At 44.4% G+C, this 24,626-nt stretch overlaps 1 protein-coding gene across 2 annotated transcripts in view; it reads right to left on the bottom strand.

Annotated features, from left to right (window-relative positions):
• The window catches only part of LOC126281952 (myrosinase 1-like), a 193,555-nt gene that overhangs the window by 46,902 nt on the left and 122,027 nt on the right, over positions 1-24,626 (bottom strand). The window contains exons 2-4 of one of the 2 annotated variants that reach the window (XM_049981314.1): positions 23,449-23,582; positions 19,079-19,213; positions 7,177-7,299 (exon numbers count right to left, since the gene is read on the bottom strand). In XM_049981314.1, coding sequence (XP_049837271.1) covers positions 7,177-7,299; positions 19,079-19,213; positions 23,449-23,582 — 392 coding nt within the window. The remainder of the gene's footprint in view (positions 1-7,176; positions 7,300-19,078; positions 19,214-23,448; positions 23,583-24,626) is intronic. The other variant, XM_049981315.1, reaches the window with a different exon arrangement.

The raw sequence follows: 24,626 nt of genomic DNA on the forward strand, positions 1-24,626 counted from the left end.
TTTCTCTTCTTAGTGACTTTGCTATATCTCATATTTGCTGTTTCTCCCCATGTATTTGTGACAGTGGTCCTTTGTGAATAGAACTCTAGCTTCTGGACGCTGAATATACGTACAGTATTATTGTGTTAGCAAATGAATTGAGGATTTATACGCTATGTATACCTGCAAATTTATTGCATTATTAGTAGCCTTGTAGAAGGAATTTTCATACTTACTCTAATGTAAAATGCTGTTACATCCCACAAGGAAGGCATAGTTCTTACGCGCATGTATTTTCCTTTTCGCTTGAACCTATACCTTTGAGCGCTTGACCTTTGTCTCTGGAATGGTGAATGCTTATGTTATGCAGATATTTTGCATTCCTGTTATAATTTTGTACAAACAATAACCTTTAGCAGTGGACGAATACATATGTGCATTTATGCTGGCGTACGCCGAGTGTAATCTGGCTGCTGTCTTAAGCCATGGCATCTGATGGTCCTGGCTTTTATACCAATTTTATATACACAAGATCTGCTCGGCTTGAGCTAATGTAATTTACCATGATGTCATGTAACAAATGGTTCAAATGGCTCTAAGCACCATAAGACGTGACATCTGTGGTCATCAGTCCCCTACATTTAGAGCTACTTATACCGAACTAACCTAAGGACATCACAGAGATCCATGCCCGAGGCAGGATTCCAACCTGCGACCGTAGCAGCAGCGCGGTTTCGGACTGAAGCGCCTAGAACCGATCCGTCACAGCGGCCGGCTGTGATGTAACACGTAAGTACGCTTACCTCAGAAATATTTGTCTATTACTCATATTTCATTATGTATATAACCGTTTTTATACACATCTAGGCCCCATTACTTCTGAAGAAGATATTTTTATAAATATCGAAACCTAGGTCAAAGGCCAAATAAAACGTTGGTTTGCAATTGGTTGGCTGCATTTTTTCAGCCTCTTTAAATTTATAAACTTGCTGAATCGTAGCCCTGTCACCCCCGTGCTCACACACAGATGAACTGTTAAGCCTTTACAGATAGCTCGGCGATCGAGTTATGTGCTCCACCGCGCCCGCACTGCCTCTATAAGGCAGCAGCGGTCAGTGGAACTTTTGTGTTGGGTAAAGGTAAGGACGTGGCACAGTGGCAAAAAGCGACAGTGGCATTTGGCCATTCAGTGTGTGAAGTCGCTGGATTTGCTGGTATTTCGGGGCGAACCGTTGAACGTGTGTGCCAGGCAGTGATGTAACAGTCATTGCCACGAAACAGGACGTCACAGTTGTGGTCGGAGAAAAATCCTGACTGAAAGGGACCAAAGACAGGTTTCAGGCTTTCAAATGAAAATAGTTTTCAAACCCGACAGGAATTGCTGCAAACAGTGAATGTAGGTCAATCTCAACCCGTTAGCTAGAGACACTGCGGCGGGAAATGTCTGCAGTGAATATTAGGAGTCGATCACCTCGAAAGTATCTATTGTTCACCCAAGCACATAAAGACGACAACAGCGAAGTTCATCGGGCTGGAAGTAGATGTGATTGGTTTCTGAACATTGCTTCGCCCTACCCACAGCGATCGGCCTACAGAATCACCTGAACTGAAACCTATAAAAAGTCTGTGAGGCATGTTGGAACAGCAGGTAACACGTCGACATCAGCATTCCCTCAACCTGGTGGAACTGCAAGGTCAACTCCTCAATGTGTTACGGCGTAAAGTCAAGCGACGACACGCCAGTCGGGAACGAGAGAGCAGAGAGGGCCGTGAAGAAGACGTCAGCCAATTGCACGCTGACTGACCACTCTCCAGGACGAAAACGCGACAGCAGCGGCCTCTATGCGAAGAGACTGGTTGCGGCCCAGTTCTACAACAGCATCAAGACTAGGAACTAGGACAGAAGCGTCTACACTCATTAAATTGCTTGTACATTCTGTGTAGCTCAAACTTGTAATTGTCATACTATGAAGTGATTTCTTATTTTGTCTGTCACCCTTTGCTTGCGACACATCTGTTTAACACGGATTTAAATATTGGCATTTACTTTTAGTAATAAACCTCATTAATACGATTTATTTGAATTGTTGTCTAGCTATCCGAGAAAGCAGGTTTCCTAGACACCCCATATTCGACGACTAGGCAGGATTTAATACAATGAGTGGCTTAACCTGGGTACTGAGTGACTTAACCTGGATACGACGTACCTGCTATCCTTTGTGGAGTCACTTCTCAACCGAATCCAGACGGTCCTCAAGCCCAACGACAGCAGGACATGGTATTAAATGAGTCCTAGTAATGATTTATGTGGGTGAGAAAGTTTTTGTCAAGTGGGCTTATGAGCCGCTTACTGCCCAAAGGCAACATGTCCAAATTTCCTATTTCTACAGTAGGAAAAAGCAGGTGAATAGAACAGGGTTAATGCAGTTTATCTACTAACATGTATTTATGGTTCCCTGACGTAGGTATACTTGTTGGTAATATACATGTAAGAGTCAAGTATGACGTAAGGGGAAAGAAGGGGACGACTTGTCTTGTAAATGTTCTCTTTCTGCAGTGCACTCAATTGTTGAATTGATTTTAGTATTTGGCTACTTCCTAAAATGTGATTCCAGACATAAACATACCGAGCGAGGTGGCGCAGTGGTCAGCACACTGGACTCGCATTCGGGAAGACGACGTTTCAAAGCCGCGTCCGGCCATCCTGATTTAGATTTTCCGTGATTTCCCTAAATCACTGCGCGCAAATGCCGGAATGGTTCCTTTGAAAACGCACGACCAACTTCTTTCCCTAATCGGACGAGACCGATGATCTCGCTGTTCGGTCCCCTGCCCCAATTCAACCAACCTAGACATAAATGTCTTTCACAGTAAGACACATTGTTTGTTACATATTTCTGAATGATATTTGACTTTTAGGTCGGTTGCATTGCTCGGTTATCTCTATGTACATAACGAAATAGCGTCGTTTCCGGCCATGATGTGACTGAATTCCAAAACAGCATCTCGTCTTGAAGGATATAAACCAAAGACTTCATGGTGTCATCCATTTTTAGTTATTTGTAGGCAGCAGAGATACGTAGACTTTCTTAGAAAGAATTTCTTATGTTATACAGCTTTTCTTAGTCTAAAAGTGTCCATATTCAAGTCAGAAGAATTCTTGTTACACATAACATTACGGCGATTTTCAGTCGAAAAAGTCGTCACATGTTATATTGAAATGGTGAGACACGTTTTCAGGGGTCTGTGAACGACTTTACCATGCGAATAATCGCTCAGGCAGGTTCTTTTACAGAATGTGGACCACCGGGAACTTTGGTCGACAGCAGAAGTCAACTGAGAGAACTCGTCGCCTTTCATGAGCTGGTCGTGTACTGTGTTGTGCCGTTCCTCCTCTGTTCTTACGCAAACACATTTCCTTCTTCCCGTAAACAATGCATTGATTCACTCGGAACCACAGTCGTCAAAAAAACGGAAATTTATAAATTACGGACTGGTTGCCCATCTGCAGTACGTGATCCATACTTAAGTAAAAAAAGAAAAAAAAAACGCTGAGTCACCGGTGTCCTAGCTGAATGAAGTAAACCGCCGCACTGAAAATTTATCAAACTGATCCAAAATAAATTTGTGAAAGTCCCAGTTAACAAGGGCTTTGAAAAGTTTTAAAAAGCCTAAAAAATCCGAGTAGGAAGAGTTACTGATAGTAACTCTTTGGTGACCAAGCACAATGCAACACAATACATTGCAGATATAACATATGTGAAGATGAAAATAAATTATAGATCCCTAACGCTGTCCAAAAGAGACGGCAGATTCATGATTCAATTACGCGTTACTCTCCAGCGTATCCCCCCTACAAGAGGTATCACACTGACTGTCGGTATCATAAGCATCGCTCACTTGTCTATCCTCTCGCTGGAGATGGAAGCCATGTATCAAGTAACACTGCGTTGTCCAGAGGGGTGCCAGAGAGCTTCACCCCCACATAGGTGGTTGCAAGAAGCTCCATCCTGGACCAGTAGTTTGTTACACCAGACGCAGTGTCTTTTTCGGCCATTTTCAGCCACTTATTGCCCCAACGACGCAGGAGAATGTCCTGCAAATGCGGCACCATCGCACGTTTCGGTAACAATACACTGAAGGGGGAAAATGCACGGGATACCTCGTAATATTGTGCTGGGCCTCGTTTTGCCCGGCGTAGTGCAGAAACAAGCCGTCGAAGTCCCCTGGCAGAAATACTGAGCCATGCTGCCTCTATAGCCGTCCCCAGTTGCCAAAGTGTTGCCGGTGCAGGATTTTGTCCACTAACTGACCTCTCGATTATGTCCCACAAATGTTCGCTGCGATTCACATCGGGTGATGTAGGTGGCCGAATCATTCGCTCGAAATGTCGAGGATGTTCTTCAAACCATTCCTGAACAACTGTGGCCTAATGACACGGCACATTGTCACCCATAAATATTCCATCGTTGTTTGCAAGCACTAACTCGATTTCCAGTCAATGATCAGTTCAGCAGGAGCAGAGGACCCAGTATATTCGATGTAAACACAACTAAAAGCATCATGCTGTCACAATTAGCTTGCTCAGTGACCTGTTGATAACTTGGATCCATAGCTGCGTGGCGTCTGCACCACACTCAAACCTTACGATCAGCTCTTACCAACAGAAATCGGGACTCATATGACCGGAGCACGGTTTTACACTCGTGTAGTGTCCAACAGCTATGGTCACGAACCCAGGAGAGAAGCTGCATCGGCTTCGTGCAGAGGCACTTGCATCGGTCGTCTGCCCATTAGCGCCAGATCTCACGGCATTTACGTTCGTCGTGCGTCCCACATTGATTTATGCAGTTACGTCACACAGGGTTGCTTATCTATTGCCACTGATAATGCTGAGCGGACACCGCTGCTCTCGCTCGTTAAGTGAAAGCTTTCGGCCACTGCGTTGTCCGCGTGCTGAGAGGTAATGTCGGAAGTTCGGTATTTTCAGCACACTCCTGAGACTGTGGATATCGTAAAACTGAATCCCCCAACGACTTCCGAAATGGAATGCGCCTTCAAAGCCTGCTAATTGCCGCCGTGCGCACGTAATCACATCGGAAACATGAATGGCCTGAATATAAATGACAGCTTCGCCAATGGTCTGCCCTTTTATACCGTGTACACGCGATACTACCGTCACCTGTGCATCTGTATAGCTATCCCATAATCTCTGTCACCCCAATATATGTCCGGAAACCAACACCTGATGAGAAGGAGATACGGAGCAATCTGCTCCCTCGTTCCCGTCCGTGTGTCAGATAGAGCCAGATATTACAGGCAAAGGTGCATGTGGTTACTACCCATCCTTCAGCCATTCCTCGCAGTGAGTCACGCATTCTTTCCAATACACCAGGCCCCAATGCACCAGGCCCCCTGACTTCCTCGACCAATCCGTCGCCCTGGAAACGTTACATTGAGGTACTGTATCACGATCCGCAGATAATTAGTGATGCATAAGCCACAGTCCTTGGCTGTCTGCAAGGATAGCGTCCTCTAATAGTGCTGGTAATTCATCGCCCTATGAGTTTGTCGCTGACAGTGCCCGCCCATACGTTGATATAGAAGCTGTCTTGATGCCTCAAATGATTCTGATGTCGTGCTAATTACAACCATTCCCTGTCACGCGCAGTGAACTGCAACATTAAGGTGGCCAACACCGATGAATACTCGTCAAAAGTAAATTGTCCCAAATCTGATCACTTTGTAGAAGCCCAGGACTCTAAACATAAGATGGAACAGAGGAAGCCGTTGGACACGGAAACAGGGACACTTCAGTCCGGTCGTCACCCTATCGAGTAGTCTGTTAACATCAGACCTCACACTCCGCCCACATCACCTCGCTTCACAACGCCCGTTGAAAATCAACAAGATTTTCTGCTGCACCCCATATGTCTTAGAATACGAAAATTAAATTTGTAACTGTAAATGTTCTTCGATTTTAAGTTTGGAGGATTTAAAACACATACAAGGGTTGGAACTTTAATAGTGGCATTTACTTATTTACAGCTCGTGCAAAATAGAGACGTGTTTCAAAGTTTTACTGACCTTCAACGTAGTCAACAGCATTGTGTATAATGCTTTACCAGCGATGTGGAAGTTGCAGGATACTCTTAGCAGTGCCAGTTGTGTTGACAGTTCGAGCGGAGCGGGCTATTGACCGACGAATTTGTAGCAGTTCTGAAGCGAATGCCATGAAGTGTTTCCTTCAGTTTAGAAATCTAGTTGAAGTGACGAGGGCTTAAGTCAAAGGAAGTGCAGTAGGTGCTATAGCACATAGCTGCTCCATCAGTCAAGCAAATCAGTAACAGCTTGCACTGTACGTGTTTGAGCAATGTCCTGCAAAATGATGGTCAGATCCTCCAGAAAGTGTCATCACTTCTAAGCTCGTCTTAGGTTGTGTTCCAAAAATGAACAACATAGAAGTGATGACACTTTCTGCAGGACCTGACCATCATTTTGCAGGTGAATGCTCAAGCACGTACAGTGCAAGCTGTTACTGATTTGTTTGACTGATGGGGCTGCTAAGTGTTAGACCACCTACTGCACTCCCCTCACTTAAGCCCTGGTAAGTTCAGCTCGACTTTTAAACTGAAGGAAACTCTTCACGGCATTCGTTTCAGAACTGCTACAAATTCGTCGGGCAATACCCGCAGCTCGAACTGTCAACACAACTGGCACTGCTAACAGTATCCTACGACTTCCACATCGGTAGCAACGTGTTATGCACAATGCTGGTAACTACTTTGAAGGTCAGTAAAACTTTGGAACACATCTCTATTTTGTACGAGCTGTAAACAAATAGTTGCCACTATTAAAGTTCCAAACCTCGTACGTGAATAAATTAAACAACAGGCCGGACAATAAATCCGATACTTCGCAGAAAGCAAACTGCACAATTATAATCTAGTTGTCGTCCTCAGAACATTCGATGGAATACACAAGCACACAGGTGGAGGCAAAGGGGCAACATAATACGCTTCTCATGAGTGAACGTATCCTGTTATTGGTTGGTCGTTCTACAGGCCTTCGGGTGAGTAACTGCTGCCATCGGGCAGTCGTGTGAACGAGTTATGGTGAGGAGGGGACAATCACCGGCGCACCAATGTGCCAGTTTCGACCTCAGATGTTTTCGGAGGACACTGATGCTCTACTCACCCTGTCTCCGAAGTTCTCGAAGGCAATGCGGGCGAACTCGACAAAGTAATCGGCGATGACGTCGTTGGGCCAGCCTCCCAGTTTCTGCAGCTCCTGGGGAAGGTCCCAGTGGTAGAGCGTCACCTGCAGAAAGTCATCACATCACTTCCTGTGCCTTCAGACGATCACAATCAGCTGCCCTACTACTGCACTAAAGCAGAATTTTCAGTTTCATGTTCAAACGATTAGAGCATTAGCTTCTGATTACAACTTGTTTCTTTGAAACTGTCCGCTAACATATTTCGCAAGATGACATGCCAAATTCCCTCGTCCAGTTACCCGTTCAGTTACACTGATCCGCAATCGCAGATCTGGACTGGCATCGTCAGTGTCTGATTTCATTCCACTGTTTGTTTTTCTCCCTTTCCTTTGTAATTGGTGGAGGTTTCGAAGCGTTGAAAGCTCACAAGCAGGGTGTCCTTTTAAGACAAATTTTCAGCCATAAAAGTGTTTGATCCTTAGGTAAAGGCGCTGTAGAAGGTGAACAGACCACCATTCGCGGTCATCATCATTCCCCATTTCACTCTCCAGGAGAGATATGGTATGTCGAAAGGAACATGGAATTCTTCGCGTGAGCCCTTTAGAAAGATAAAAAGATATGGAACAGATGTGGCTCCCTCATGCCGTGTAAATTTTCGTTACGGCGCTTCGGAATAACTTTCGGTTTTAACGTTCAAGATCCAGCCTTCTGATTGGGTCATACTATCATTTTATGGAGAGCCCGCATTTTCTCGCTGTGTCTGTGCAGAACCCAGTACGTTGTTCTTGACGGGAGTGTTCATCAGAGACAAGGACATCGTCAGGAGTGTACCAGGGAAGTGTGAAGGACCGCTGTTGTTCTCTGTAAACATAAATGATTTGGTGGACAGGGTGGGCAGCAATCTGTGGTTTTTTGCTGATAATCCCGTGATGTACGGTGAGGTGTCGAAGTTGAGTGACGGTAGGAAGATACAAGACGGCTTAGACAAAATTTGTAGTTCGTGTGATGAATAGCAGCTAGCCATAAATGTAGGAAAATGTAAATTAATGCGGATGAGTAGAAAGATACAGTACTAATGTTCTGCTTGACACAGTCACGTCGTTTAAATATCTGGGCGTAGCGTTGCAAACCGATATGAGACCGAACGAGCGTCTGGGAACAGTGTTAGGGAAGCCGAATGGTAGACTTCGGTTTATTGGGAGAATTTTAGGACAGAGGGGTTCACCTATAAAGGAGACCGCATATGGGACGCTGCTGCGACCTTTTCTTGAGTTCTGCTCGAGTGTTGGGATCCGTACCAAGGCGTACCAAGCCGCTTCTATGCTGGCTTTTAACACGGAAGTGAACAGTAGCCCGATTTGTGTTCATAGTCATTCTTGTGTGATTTTAGTGCATATGTTCGTTGTGTCGCCAATATGAGTGAGCCAGCAACTGAACACCTTATAGAATTTTTATTTAAAACGCCTTTTCTACATAAACGTACGAAAAAAATGTGCGAATTGAACGACCTACTCCTATACTCAGTGTAGTTTAAAGGAAGCCAACCAAAAACGCACTTTTCAGGCAACCTGGTACGAAAAGTATGCTGGCTGACTGCGAATGCAGTTAATAACAGATTATATTGTTATATATGTCGTCTGTTTGATGGTGAAAAGGAATGGTGCAATGATGGCATTTGTACAATAAAGAACTTTGACAGGAAAGCACAAAAGCATCAGATAACAAAACGTCACCTGCAGAACAAAGAGTTATTTCAGGTATTGGGCAAAAGTAGAATGAGCATGCCCTTTCTGGAGCCGCTCGTCTGACATCAGTAAAGTACAACAAACAAGTTGCATCCAGCAAGAGAATATTGGCTTGTCTTATGCAGGAAATTGTATGTATTCCTAAACAAGAAATAGCCTTTCGCGGTCATCGAGAAGACGAATCCTCCAGCAACAAATGTAACTCTCTGGAATTATTGGATTTACTAGCTCAAGGAGAGCAGTTAATCCGAGACCATCTGTCATCATCTTCAACCTTTAAAGGAACTTCTCCAGATATACAGAATGATGAAATAGAATTGATACATCTGGAAATTAATGAGAAAATAAAATCTGAAATTCAGAACTGCAATTTTATTCCGATTCAGGCTGATGAAACATTAGATGTTTCATGAAAAAGTCAAATGAATATTATATTCAAGTACTGTATTGCACACAAAATTGAGGAAAGATTCGTTGGTTTTTACAATGTTTCTGCAGATAAAACTGCTGAAGATTTGTCAAATATTATTCATGCAATATTGAAAGAATGGAATGTGGAAGGAAAAGTGGTTAGGCAAACGTATGACGGTGCTTCAGTAATGGCGGGCAGATAAAGAAGACTACAACAATTGGTGAAACAGTTATGTCCCTATGCGCTGTTTGTTCATTGTTACTCACACCAACTGAATTTGGTACTGCTACATGCCTCCACAATCATACGACAAGTACGCATGTTTGTAAGTGATCTTACTGTATTCCGTTCGTTTTTCAGCAAATCATGAAAACGAACTGTATTGCTACCTGAAAAAGGAGTTAAACTGACACATGCAAGCAACACTTTTTGGAACTTTCGTTCCAGGGCAGTTTCAACAACATCTAGTCATTTCTCAGAGCTATATAGCGTTTTTAATTCCATATTTGATGATACAGACTACCAATGGGACCCAGAACCTTTGAGCTCTGCTGTGGGAATGAAACGACGGATGGGTGATCCTACGTTTGTCTACTTGCTTTGCTTCTACCGAGGGTGCTTTGTTTATGTTTATCATCTCTTAAATGTTATTCAGTCAACATCTGTCAGTACAACTGCTTGCCACAACGAAATAAGATCTGTTTTGAGAAACTTACAACAATTAAGAACAGAAACATTCGTTGATGAATGCATTAAATGCAGCTTGTGTTTGAATTGCAACTTATCATTCTGTAACACTCAAAAGACATCTCTCGGAGCACTAACTTACGAGATACTGGGTTTACAAATTGTTCAAATAGAAAGAAGGTTTCAAGACTTTACCCAAATTCAGTTTGTTGAAGTTTTGAACGAAAAGTGTTTCCCGAACTATCAAAATAAATTCCTAAAGTTGAAACTGCTTCAATTATTAGAACAGTACCCTTTCTTCCAAGACGAACAACTGTGTAACATATATGCTCATGAGAAAAACCACTTATCTCCAAGAATCCTCTTAAATTACATTGTCAACAATGATTTAGACTCCGTTTATGAAGAAACAACGAAGTTCCTGCGTTTGGTTTTGACCCTACCCGTAACTACATCAAGCAGTGAACGAAGCATGAGTACTCTGAAACGAGTGAAGAATTATTTAAGGAATTCAATGTGCAACATCCGGCTGTCGTGTCTGAGCACGTTAGCACCAGAAAAGACACTACTCGGAGAGCTATCCAGTGATCAGATCTCTGTAGACCGAGTTATAGACTTATTCGTGGAAAGGAAAGACAGGCGCATTGCACTTGTGTACAAGAAAAGAAAGTGATTCTTCTCTTGGTGCTGGAGTTCTACAAATTTGCCATCGTTTCTTGAACAAGTTAGTTATTATTATTATTAGTGGTGGTGGTAGTGGTAATAGTAGTAGTAGTAGTTGGTGTTGTTTTATTTGATGCATTTTGTTTTATTTGTTTAAATTATTGTTTATTGTACTACTTTGTCTCCCTATAATAACTGCAGAGTCTCCCCAACCTTTACAACCACGCTGCGCCACTGAAAGGAAGACATCGAAGCAGTTCAGAAGCGGGCTGCTATGTTTGTTAGCGGTAGGTTCGAACAACACAACAAGTGTTACGGAGATTCCTGGAGGGAAGACGACGTATTTTCGGTGAATACTATTGAGAAAATTTAGAGAACCGTCACTTGAAGCTGACTGTCGAACGATTCTACTGCCCCAACATACATTGCGCGTAAGGACCGCGAAGATAAGATACGGGAAACTACTGCTTATACAGAGTAGCATAAAGAGTCGTTTTTCGCTCGCTCTGTTTGCGATTGGAACGGGAAAGGAAATGACTAGTAGTGGTGTAGGGTACCCTCTGCCACGCACCGTAGTCTCACTTGCTGCGTATCTGCGTAGATATAGATGTAGAGCTGCGAAAACGCCACTTTGATAGTTACCCCACATAGTGGGAGAGATTTCCTGCGTATCTCCACACCTAAGAGCCCTTTTGCTCCAACACAGAGAAAATATACGAGAGAAGGAGTTTACTTAACTTCGTCACATGAATTTTACTGGTTGGCACCCGCAATCTTAGCCAACATTGGTCAGCGCGTTCATGCTCTGAAAAAAAAAAAAAACAGCCAAGTTCCAGAACAGCCAGTAGGAGAACACTTGGCTATAGGATGTTGTACAGACTTTGGTCTAGGCCGCTTTGGAGTAATGACATCACTTTAAATGAGTCTTGCTGCCACTAGGAGGATCTCCGTACTTATGCACTAAGTACAAAGAAAGGGTGAAATTACATTCGCTGGTCCTGAAGGCTTTGTTATCCACGCTCCGTGTTCTTGCTGAGATAAGTCATCTTCGCACCCGCCGATGTTGTTCAGACGTAAATTTAATTCGCTCCCTTCAGGAACCGAACACGCAGTGTTACAGTCACGCATGCACATTCAAAAAATAGTTCAAATGGCTCTGAGCACATTGCGACTTAACTGCTTAGGTCATCAGTCGCCTAGAACTTAGAACTAATTAAACCTAACTAACCTAAGGACATCACACACATCCATGCCCGAGGCAGTGTTCGAACCTGGGACCGTAGCGGTCGCTCGGCTTCAAACTGTAGTGCCTAGAACCGCACTGCCACTCCGGCCGGCCACGCATACAGATTGTTGCTGTCAATGCATATTGTGGCAGTCTTACGGTGTTAGCTGCTGTCTTTCTGCATACTTACTACTCTTAATGTACAACTTAAGCAGTCACTGGCTGTACACGCGCATTATTAATGTAACTACGTTCCTTCCTCCCCACCCACCTGTGCCAAGGTTATGCTTGAGGCTTACAATCCATTGTTCGTTTATAATAATTCTTTATGAATATCAATGGATTATACTCATGTTTAAAGATAATGAGTCTAATTGTTATACTGACGATTTGTTTCCATTCATAGTTAGTGGTTCCCTCCTCCCATTGATATATCTGTGGTTCAAATGGCTCTGAGCACTGCAGGACTTATCTGTCCCCTACACTTAGAAGCCACTTAAACCTAACTAACCTAAGGACATCACACACATCCATGCCCGAGGCAGGATTCGAACCTGCGACCGTAGCAGTCGCGTGGTTCCGGACTGGAGCGCCTAGAACCGCTCGGCCACCACGGCCGGCAGTATATCTATGTGAGTAATGTGGTAGCGGTTTGTTTCATCCTCAACTGAGCCACTCCTATTAATACTCATTTAAATAAGTCATTTCTCTTGTGAGGCAGTATCTGTGTTTTCAATTAATTTGCATGATCATTTGGGGTGGTTTCTCAGTCTATCGATCACCAGAAATTGGTACTGAGCCTCCTAGGGGTAGGCACTCAACAGCTGACAAACAGTTATGGCTTTACTGACATCAAGATAACAAAATATCTTCGCTTCCCTTCAAATAAATGTTCATTAGCCCCAATATATGTAGTTCAAACTTCGTGGCAGATTAACGCTGTATGTCGCGCATCAAACTGGACCTCCTGTCACAGGCAGGTGGTCCACCGAGTGTGCTATGGCAGCATGACCCACAGTTCCGGCCTCATAGCCGTGCTTCCGCCAGTACCTCCCTCCCGAACTGCAAAATTCCCAGATCTTCCCCTGCGCATCTTGCAGGTTTGCGACTCTGGATGTAAGGAAAACGGCTTTTCCATAGCCTAGGGAACTGTTTCCACATTGAAAATTCACTCAGGGTACATACCTGATCGTTTGTATCAGTAAATCTACTGGAGTCTGTCATCTGAGACCTAACTTTGGCAACCAACTCAGAATGGAACTGTTAGCACCATTTCTGATCATTGCTTACAGAAAATACTGACCTCGGTCACGCGTGTTGAATGACATTTCCAGCAACTTGCATCCGTATTAATTTTTGCTTGTGAGTTAGTGGCTCATACGGAAGCAAGAAAGTGTACAATTTCCTCCGCGTCCCTAAATCGCTAGTAACGTTTCCTAACACATTTCCTGTTCACATTATCGATTTAGTATTTTTTAGCAATATCTGGCACATCCCAGTCAACAGTCTTCACAATTTGTAACAAAACTCAGTTTCTTGCGTTATTTGATTTCGGATATATAATATAGGGTTCTTAACTGAGTATGCAGTGTTGTCCAGGTATATGTTTATTTCTGTCTCCTATTAGTCCGTCCGTCTCTCCTGGTTCCTTTCCTCCTCTTCCCTCTCTCTGCACATTTCCCCTTTCTGTCTCCATCTCCCCCTCTCCCTCTGCTTATCTCCTCCTCCCCTGTCTCTGTGCACCCCCTTCTCTTACATTTCTCTGTCCACTTCCTGCTTTCCCCACTCTCCGTCCATTTCTCCCTCTTCCTCCTTCTTCCATCTCTGCCTCTCCCTATCTCCCTATCTGTATCCACCTTTTCCTCCCCCCCCCCCCCCGCTGTTTGTTAATTTTCTGTTTCTCTCCATGGTCACCGCAATACAATAGAAAGCTGGTATTTCTACCGAGGTGGTCACTAACATTTGTGCCTATTTTGATTGCAATCATTTCAAGTTTAGTATGAGCTTTCTGCTAGTGGTTCTGTCAGTGTATGCACATGTCAAATATATTTCACATATATTTAACATATTTCACAAACATTTGTACACGTATTTCACCTGTACGTCTAGCGAGTTTTGCCCTGCATTGTCACTTTCGTGGAGCTCAATGATCATGTCGTACCTTCTGAAATGTGTGTCGTACAATGATATAATATTCCAGGCATAACCAGTGGGGTATGTAGCTACTGTCTGCGAAATGTGTTGCGGACAGAGTTAGTAGTAAAGAAGTAATAAATTATAAAGTCATTTACAATATCGCAGTTTTTCAGGCATCTCAGTATTTGACATCATATCTCCTGAACTATTTGTTATGCAATTCAGCAGTATATGTGAATACTCTTTGCAATAAAGTTAGTAGTAAAGAAATGATAAATTAAAACGGCAGTTTTACTGCATGGCAGCTAAAATGTAGGAAGCAATAAAGTTGTTTACTTTCATCGTTTTGTGGGGGTTCCAGCGGGAAAAGTTTGGTAAAGGTTTGAAATTATGCATTGCAAAAACAGATATAATGTCTGATGTGATACTGCAATACTGGTTATATAATGTTACTTATAATCCATCTTGATTGCAAAAATGTTTATTCACATAAATATTTTTGCAATCTAGACGGATTAGAAGTAACATTGTTTGAAATTATGTTTAAAGTTCTTATTTACTGGATGAGTGAAGTGTGGATATTCTCATGTCGTGGGCTATACTGCTCTTTCACCCTCTCTCTTGGTAGATAGTTTGTTCTTATCCCCACAATGATTATTTCCAGACAGTAATTACAATCTATAACAAAGTAGGCTGGAAACGGTCCTATAATTTAGGAGATGAGGAATATAGATACATACATGATACATGCATATACAGTATAGTGGTATATACATACATCCATTTTTATAATATGTGTGAAGTCAAAAGGTGGATCCAGTTTCATCATTTTTTTTTATCTCAGGCTATAGAAATTGAACTCGTTACACAGTGTTGGAAACAACAGCAACTGAATTTTCTATTAGCCCCGCTAGAGTGCTGACACATGCATAGAAGACCAGTGGTGTCTTTTCGCTGATAGACAATCATTCCGCCTCAGTTGTAAGATGGTTGTCATGCAGCATAAGGTTCTCTGCGCTTATGAGTTCGTAGAGAGGGGGGCAGTTTCAGTGAAAAGAACGTTTTTACTTTAGTATTGAACCCCAACAATGAGAAACACAAACCGTTGGTTTAAGCAATTTCAAAAAAGTCGATGTTTCTGTAGGGGACCCGTGCTGAGTTTTTACATACCGCTTGGATGTTTTCGTGGAGCAGAAAGGGGCGTAATGACCATTTATAACAAGTATTTCTAAACTTTAAAATTTACTGATTCCGTCTGTATGCGTGGTATTCCAATCCTATGTATATTTCATGAAATAAAAATTGATTAGTTAGTGCTCATCTTTTCGAATAGCTCAGTGTAGAACACGTCTAATGTGGAACAATTGTCCGTAAAACGACTTTCACATAATAGTTCAGCAAGTTTATTTTTGTTGTTTACTTCCTGAGTTATGTGTATGTAACTGTGGCTTTTTTCACTCTACACCAAAATGTTGTTAAGTGTTTAAACAGGGTTGTGCTGCTTATAAAGAATGTGATTTTGTCGTCCGTTGGGAGTTCGTTTTCTGATGCAACACTTGCGGCCTTAGCTGTCTCCGGAAGCAGCCCAACTCCTTCAGATCCGAAGCACGACAGTGGTGTCCGCACTGTGCCTCGGCGGCACCACCGACTTCGTGCAGATTTATGACGTACACAGGGTTTGACCAGAAATGTGACAGAAGTGGGGGCCCCAGATGGCAAAGAGTTTAGACAAAAAACGGCAGTTTTGACAAAGGTCGAGCGAGAAATGATTCACTGACGTTAGTGTTGTTTACAGGCACCGATTGGCGTAGCGGAAAGAGTACACACTGGTAACCCACTGGTCGTGGGATCGAGTCCATATGTTTTGAATATTTTATATTTAGTTTTTACGCTCCTTATACGGATAATACACCCAAATAATTCTCAATTTATTGTATTTGTCAACTGTTTCCTAAACGGAATGCGAAAGAAAATTCATGTTTGCAAATAAGCACCCAAGGGGAGATTGTAATGCCTACACATCTTCGAATATAAAATTACATAAATTCATTATTTTGCAGTTGGTGATTTACACCGCTGGGGTAATATTGATCGTAGAAACTGGGAAAGCAGTAATTTTCTCGGCATCATTGCACACGCTGTCAACACCGCATTTTTACAATTACACGGTTGTCTTACAGTTTCGATACAAAAAACGAACTTGGTTTACGAACATAAGAGATTCTCCCTCACCGCACAGTATGGCAGCAAACCACGTGCAACGCATTGTTACGCCAAATATTGGAGGGAAGCTATCTGGTGACGTACAATGCAATTTATTTTGATGAATCTTCTCAAGATGTCATTTCTTATTCTCTCTCGATGAGATAAGAACAGTTTTGAAGCTTTTTGGTCAAATTCTTTAGCTGACGATAGAAACAGATAATGTATTGTGAGACTTGAGCTTAACCTGGCGTAAGCTACACTCATGGAAATTGAAATAAGAACACCGTGAATTCATTGTCCCAGGAAGGGGAAACTTTATTGACACATTCCTGGGATCAGATACATCACATGATCACACTGACAGAACCACAGGCACATAGACACAGGCAACAGAGCATGCACAATGTCGGCACTAGTACAGTGTATATCCACCTCTCGCAGCAATGCAGGCTGCTATTCTCCCATGGAGACGATCGTAGAGATGCTGGATGTAGTCCTGTGGAACGGCTTGCCATGCCATTTCCACCTGGCGCCTCAGTTGGACCAACGTTAGTGCTGGACGTGCAGACCGCGTGAGACGACGCTTCATCCAGTCCCAAACATGCTCAATGGGGGACAGATCCGGAGATCTTGCTGGCCAGGGTAGTTGACTTACACCTTCTAGAGCACGTTGGGTGGCACAGGATACATGCGGACGTGCATTGTCCTGTTGGAACTGCAAGTTCCCTTGCCGGTCTAGGAATGGTAGAACGATGGGTTGGATGACGGTTTGGATGTACCGTGCAGTATTCAGTGTCCCCTCGACGATCACCAGAGGTGTACGGCCAGTGTAAGAGATCGCTCCCCACACCATGATGCCGGGTGTTGGCCCTGTGTGCCTTGGTCGTATGCAGTCCTGATTGTGGCGCTCACCTGCACGGCGCCAAACACGCATACGACCATCATTGGCACCAAGGCACAAGCGACTCTCATCGCTGAAGACGACACGTCTCCATTCGTCCCTCCATTCACGCCTGTCGCGACACCACTGGAGGCGGGCTGCACGATGTTGGGGCGTGAGCGGAAGACGGCCTAACGGTGTGCGGGACCGTAGCCCAGCTTCATGGAGACGGTTGCGAATGGTCCTCGCCGATACCCCAGGAGCAACAGTGTCCCTAATTTGCTGGGAAGTGGCGGTGCGGTCCCCTACGGCACTAAAGGGATCCTACGGTCTTGGCGTGCATCCGTGCGTCGCTGCGGTCCGGTCCCAGGTCGACGGGCACGTGCACCTTCCGCCGAACACTGGCGACAACATCGATGTACTGTGGAGACCTCACGCCCCACGTGTTGAGCAATTCGGCGGTACGTCCACCCGGGCCTCCCGCCTCGCTCAAAGTCCGTCAACTGCACATACGGTTCACGTCCACGCTGTCGCGGCATGCTACCAGTGTTAAAGACTGCGATGGAGCTCCGTATGCCACGGCAAACTGGCTGACACTGACGGCGGCGGTGCACAAATGCTGCGCAGCTAGCGCCATTCGACGGCCAACACCGCGGTTCCTGGAGTGTCCGCTGTGCCGTGAGTGTGATCATTGCTTGTAGAGCCCTCTCGCAGTGTCCGGAGCAAGTATGGTGGGTCTGACACACCAGTGTCAATGTGTTCTTTTTTCCATTTCCAGGAGTGTATGTTCAAAGTACTTACGGGCATTCAGCCAGGTTGAATTTTCGACAACTGCCGATATTTCGGCGGATGCACACTCAGCCATTTTCAGTTAAGCCTTGAAAATGGCGGAGTGTGCATCCGCCGAAATATCGGCAGTTGTCGAAAATTCAACCTGGCTGAATGCCCGTAAGTACTTTGAAGATAATGTATTTTTCACTAGTGGTGTGTATTTGTGCAAATCACTTTAACACTGCACGATGATAATCCTTCTTCACCTGAAGAAATGCTATGGATTAATTATGGATTTGTTTGTCCTTTGCTTGAGTTAATTAACACACAAAAAATTGTTCTGCTGCACATACGGTTTCATCACATCAAATACAATATATTTAACATTATCTCTGTTTATTTTTAATGTAAGTAACGTAAAAACTGAAAATGAAAAATAGAGCTTTCGCATAGGGACTCGACCACACCACCTCAGGATTTCCGATCTGCTCTCTTTTACCGCCTACCACGCAGGGGGTCCGGGTTCGATTCCCTGCTGGGGACTAGGTGTTGTGTGTCCTTCATAATCATTGTCATCATCATTGACTCGCAAGTCGCCGATGTGGCGTCATCTAAAGAGGACTTGCAATACGGCAGCCGAACTGCCCCGCATGGGACCTTCCGGCCAACAGTGCCATACGATCACTTCATTTCATTTCCACTGCGCCAACAGCTGCCTGGAAACTACGATAATGTAAATGCCTCATGCTGCGCCCGACCCTTGACAAAAACAGTATTTTTATCTAAACGCTTAGCCATCTGAGTTCCGCCTTTCATACTCTCATGTCTGGTGAAGCCCTGAATATACCAAAGATCTGAATGTAGACTTCGCGCGAGAATGGGCAAGACATAGTTGCAGTTGCTCTCGAGAAGTCGTTTCCAGACATCAAGTAACCCATGGAAGATTGCAAGCCGGGATACGTGGAAGAGGTCTGGAGGTAACCTTTTAAGCCTACACAAGGCTGCTAAGAGTGCATGACACAAGGTACTCCATATGTGTTTTACAATTCAGCCCAATTTTAGAATTTTTTAAAGTATTAAATTCGATTTATTGCCGCTTTTATGCTGTGGAACGCCATATGACAACCGTAAACCTAAGAAGCAGTGTGCGTGCACTCACCATCGGCTGGATGCCGTTGGCCAGCAGCTCGTCGATGAGGTGGTTGTAGTAGTCGATGCCGGCCTGGTTGATGTTGTCCGTGTCCCCGGTGGGGAGGATTCGAGGCCAGCTCAGGGAAAAACGGTACACGTTGGCCTGAAAAAGCAGTGCTTAAGCTTAAGAAGTCGTCTTATATGTTTTCCGGTCAACAGTCACGAAGCGCTGAATTTACACAAAACCGCAACGAACTAATTTATACTGCCAGGTGGTTATAATTAAAGCGCAGTTGCACACGGACGTCCAGTGTGGGCTGCAACTATCGTATGGCAGCGATACTTGGTAAGTATGCTAATGCACTTATGCGGAATTAGTTCTAATTTTGGCCACCAGGTGCAAATTTGGCGCTGTGCACCGAGTATCGCCAACTGTGAGATCTGAGCTGAGGCCAGATGTCATTAAATGCTTTAAAGGAGATGAAATAATGAAATTCGACATTGGGACACCTGGAAGGAAATTGATGTTCTTGTGTAACCACAAGTGCCGCAATGAAGATGAATAACGCAAGAGAAGAGAAGGCGGTGAAAAGACGTTGGATAATGGTGGCCTGATTAGGACGGCACCACGACGGGAGCGGCCTCTACAGGAGGACAACACAAGAGCCAATGCTGCCAGCCTCGCCCGCCCATTATTGGCTCAGTATCAGCACAGTATACGGACACGCCTAGCAGAGAAGGCTACGATAGCATTTATTAGTCATACACAAACTGTGTGTCAAACTTGCATGAACATTGTATATGGAAAGGAGTCGAATTTATGTTGCATGTCGCCCATCGCTTGGGACACCATCGTTATTTCAAAGTTAAGTATTGTCAGCCTGCTTTGTTGAAATAAAACTACTAATGCTATTTGCTTGAACTGTAGTATAGTATTCCGAGAACGCAGCAGCCTCTAGGCACCCTATACGTGACGACATGTGATTTCAGGCGTTCCCCAAGGTAGTGTTATAGGCCCGCTTTGCTGTTCCTTATCTATACAAAATATTTTGGAGACAATCTGAGCACCCGTCTTGGGTTGTTTGCAGATGACGCTGTCGTTTATCGACTAATAAAGTCATGTGAAGATAAAAACTAACTGAAAAACGATTTAGAAAAAATATCTCAATGGTGCAAAAACTGGCAGTTGACTATAAATAACGAAAAGCGTGAGGTCATACACATGAGTGTTAAAAGGAATCCGTTAAACTTCGATTACACGATAAATCAGTCTAATCTAAAAGCCGTAAATTCAACTGAGTACCTAGGTATTACAGTTACGAACAACTTAAATTGGAAGGACACATAGAAAATGTTGTGGGGAAGGCTAACCAAAGGCTCCGTTTTATTGGCATGACACTTAGAAAATGTAACAGACCTACGAAGGAGACTGCCTACTCTTTTAGAATACTGCTGCGCGGTGTGGGATCCTTACCAGGTAGGATTGTCGGAGTACATCAAGTAAGTTCAAAGAAACGCAGCACATTTTGTACTATAGTGAAATATGAGAGAGAGTGTCACAGAAATGATACAGGATTTGGGCTGGAAATTATTAAAAGAAAGGCGTTTTTCGTTGTGACAGAATCTACTCACGAAATTCCAGTCACCAACTTTCTTCTCCGAATGCGAAAATATTTTGTTGACATCGACCTACATAGGGAGGAACGATCACCACGATAAAATAAGGGAAATCGGAGCTCGTACGGAAATATATAGGTGTTCATTCTTTCGGCGCGCTATACCAGATTGTAATAAGAGAGAATTGTGAAGGCAGTTGAATGTGATTTGCAGAATATCCATGTAGATGTAGATGTAGAATGAGCAGGACCGCACAATTCATGTCCTATCCCGGCGGAAGTTACATACGGGGTTGCCGTCGCTGCAGTTGACCATGCATCACGTGTCCGGGGTGGTGTTAGCGCTCAGGCAGTGATACGAGAACTGTCCATCCCACGGTAAACGCCACGGGATGTTTTTGATCTGTTTTACACTGGTACCCGTACGAGATACAGATGGTGCAATACCTGACAACTTGCAATCCGCAGCAACATTCTGAATTTGCTCTTCAGTTTATGGCACGGATCGAAGTTGATGACATATGACCATGCAATATTCTATGCAATGACGAGGCACATTTGACACCACAGGGTGCAGTGAATACACAAAACTGCTGGAGTGCGGTACTGCTGAACCGCATGTTGTGGACGAAGAGCCGTTGCACCCGTTGTACGTGACTGTGTAATGAGGATTTTCAAGCATCTTTATGCTCGATCTGTTCTCTGAAGAAAATACACCCAGAGGGTCTGTCAGGTGTACCGTGACGACTACACTTTGCGAGACCTCGTTGAACATGTGATTTCTGCTTTGGAAGAGCGAAATGGTGTCTAAACCTCTGTTTTCATGCAAGATGGGGCAACATCTCTCTCCGTTCGCCAGTGAAAGATTTGCTTAATGCAACCTTCCACGAACATGTTATCTCCAAAGGTTTTCCAGATACGTAGCCCGGAAGATCACCTGACATGAATCCAAGCGACTTTTCATTCACAGCGCCAGATTAGCACCTGGTGGCCCAAATTGGAACTATTTTTTGTCAGCGAAAATCAGTTCCTCATTGGCGCATTAGGGTATCCACCAAGTTTCACTGCCATACGGAACCTCTGTGAGTATCTGATCAAACGTATCCAGACACCTATTAGCGGACATTGGTATCGGGTATGAGCATCATTCGCCGTTATGACGCCTTAAACTTTGCTGGGGACACTTTTACTGAGGTATATGGATGTCCGTGAGGAATGGCTGCCCATTCTTCGTCAGTTGCCGAAACCAAAGTAGGTCGTCAAAGTTCTAACTCCTCCCAAAGGTTTTCCACTGGGTTCAGGTCGAGACTCTATGCAAGCTAGTACGTTTCATGAATGTTACTGACCACAATCCATTGCCTCACAGACGCTACATTACGAAAGGGTGCACTGTCATCCTGATACAAGCCATCATAGTCCCCAACCTCTACCTGTACTGTAAGCAGCACACAATGTTGTAAAATATGTTCCTATTCCTCCGCATTTCGCGTTTTATTAAACACGCCCTAACCACGAAAATCACCGACAAACTGTTACACGAATTCCTCCGTACTTTCCTGTGGGCACAACACATGATAGCATGTAACGTTCTCCAGGCTTTCGTCAAACCGAACCCATTCCATCGGATTTCCACGTGGTATATCGTTTCCAGTCATCCACTGCCAGTGACGTGGCTCTTTAAACCACCTGAAACATCGTTTACAATTCCCTGCGGAAATGTCTGGCTTACGGGAAGCTGGTAGACCATTTAAGCCGATATTTAGAGAGGGACTGGAAGTTTAATTATGGATGCATACATACTAAGACAAAAACAAAGCACAATGAAGGAATTATCGGAATGTGGCGTAAATCGTTACAAGTGATATACATGTAGAGACAAAAATGATTAAAATTACAGAAACATTGGGTGATTAATTGATCAGAGAGAGCTTCACAAATTGAGCGAGTCAATAAAGCGTTGGTCCACCTCTGGCCCGTATTCAAGCAGTTGGCATTGATTGACAGAGTTGTTGAATGTCCCCCTGAGGGATATTTTGCCAAATTGCAATTGTTTCGTTAGATCGACAAGATCCCGAGCTGGTTGGAGGTTCCTGCCCATAATACTCCAAACGTTCTCAATTGGGGAGAGATCCGGCGATCTTATTGGCCAGTGTGGTGTCTGGCCAGCACGAAGACATGCGGTAGACACTCTCGACATGTGCCAGTGGGCGCAGTCTTACTGAGATGTAAGCAGTGAAGGGCAACAAACCGGGGCGTAGAGCGTGGTCGATGTACCGGAGTGCTGTGAGGGCGCCGCGTATGAAAACCAAAGGGGATCTGCTGTGGGACCAAATGGCACGCCAGGCCACCACTTTTGGTTTTTGGGCCGTATGGCGGCCTACACTCAGGTTGGTATCCCACTGCTGTTGTGAGAGTCTCCAGACAAGTTTTCGCTTGTCATCGGGGCCTGATTAGAATTCCGATTCATCACTGAAGACCTCTACTCCATCCAATGAGATTCCAGACTGAAGACATATGAAATTGATGATTAATGGACTACGTCGGAGGAAAATGTATTGAACACATATTACAAGCAGTATTGCTTGTGAACATAACAGTCTACAGTTCCCGATCAACCGTGACGTTCACATGTAGGATCTGGACATGGTACTGGTCTTTGGTGCAGTAAGTTTGAGAAGAATATCCGCTGGCTGCAAGGGGATATCTTCGTTTCGCTAGTTCAGCAGTAACAACAGAATGATCCTGAAGAGTTGGTGTAGAATCGACTCAATCTGGCGCTCACATTGAGCCCGACGAGCAGCTGCACGTCCTCCTTGTACTTGTGGTACGAGTCGGCCGCCACGTCGCCGTTCTGCCCGTCTGCTGTCAGGTTGGTCTGTGCGTGCAGCATGTGGTCCCAGATGCTCTCTCCCTTGCCTGAAACACACATGTGTACGAGGTGTGTCAAAAAAGTAAAGGAAATATTGTAAAATGACACATTATATTAGTCCGATTCGTGCAATTTATTTGTTGTTGTGTTGGTGTACTTACGGTCGTACCAAGGGGATGTGCGCCCCTGGTAGCTGAGTGGTCAGCGCGACGGATTATCATACCTAACGGCCCGGGTTCGATTCCCGGCTGGGTCGGAAATTTTCTCCGTTCAGGGACTGTGCTTTGTGTTATCCTTATCATCGTCATTTCATCCCCATCGACACACAAGTCACCGAAGTGGCGTCAACACGAAAGACTTGCAGCAGGCGAACGGTGTACTCAACGGGAGACTCTAGCCACATAGCACCAAGGGGATGGCGAAATAGGTCCCTCTCAAGGGCACAGACACAGACGAGGTCGGAAGAAGAACAACCAAGGAAACCGGTTTCAGGATCCACCGGGAGAGGTCCATGAGTCTTCCTAACCCTTGTGCTCCAGTCTTCTCTCCATGAAAAGAAACCTTTCCCTCGGTCTGTGTATGTACAGGGTGATTATCATTAATGTTGAACTTTCAAACCGATGTAGAAATAACACCACGGGTCAACACGACATCAAATTGCAACGGAATATTATCGGAGAAGGTGCAAACAGTCTGATAGAGAAAAAAAGTTACAAAACGAAGCACTAGGTGACACTGTAAGCATCGTAAGTTAATAGTGGTCGACTAAGGAGATGTGCGCCCCTGGTTAAACCACCTGTCCTACTCCGTGTGCATGGGTGTACAGGTGTGATACTGTTAGTAGCGTTAGTCTATCCACCATGGTAGTGTCACATCACATCTGATGGGAAAAGTCGGTTTTTAATTGCCCCGAGGCGAAAATACGCATAAAAAGCATCACTCACATCGGTTCTTAATTGTCCTGAGGGCAAAAACCGCATAAAATATGCTGTCCACAGTTTTCTGCAACAAGCTGAAATTGAGAACCAGCATGTTTCACAACTGATTGAAGTGTTTCCGGGGTCACGTTCAGATTGTACTACGTAAGGCGT

The sequence above is a fragment of the Schistocerca gregaria genome, chromosome 7, assembly GCF_023897955.1.
Source record: "Schistocerca gregaria isolate iqSchGreg1 chromosome 7, iqSchGreg1.2, whole genome shotgun sequence".
Taxonomy (NCBI): domain Eukaryota; kingdom Metazoa; phylum Arthropoda; class Insecta; order Orthoptera; family Acrididae; genus Schistocerca; species Schistocerca gregaria.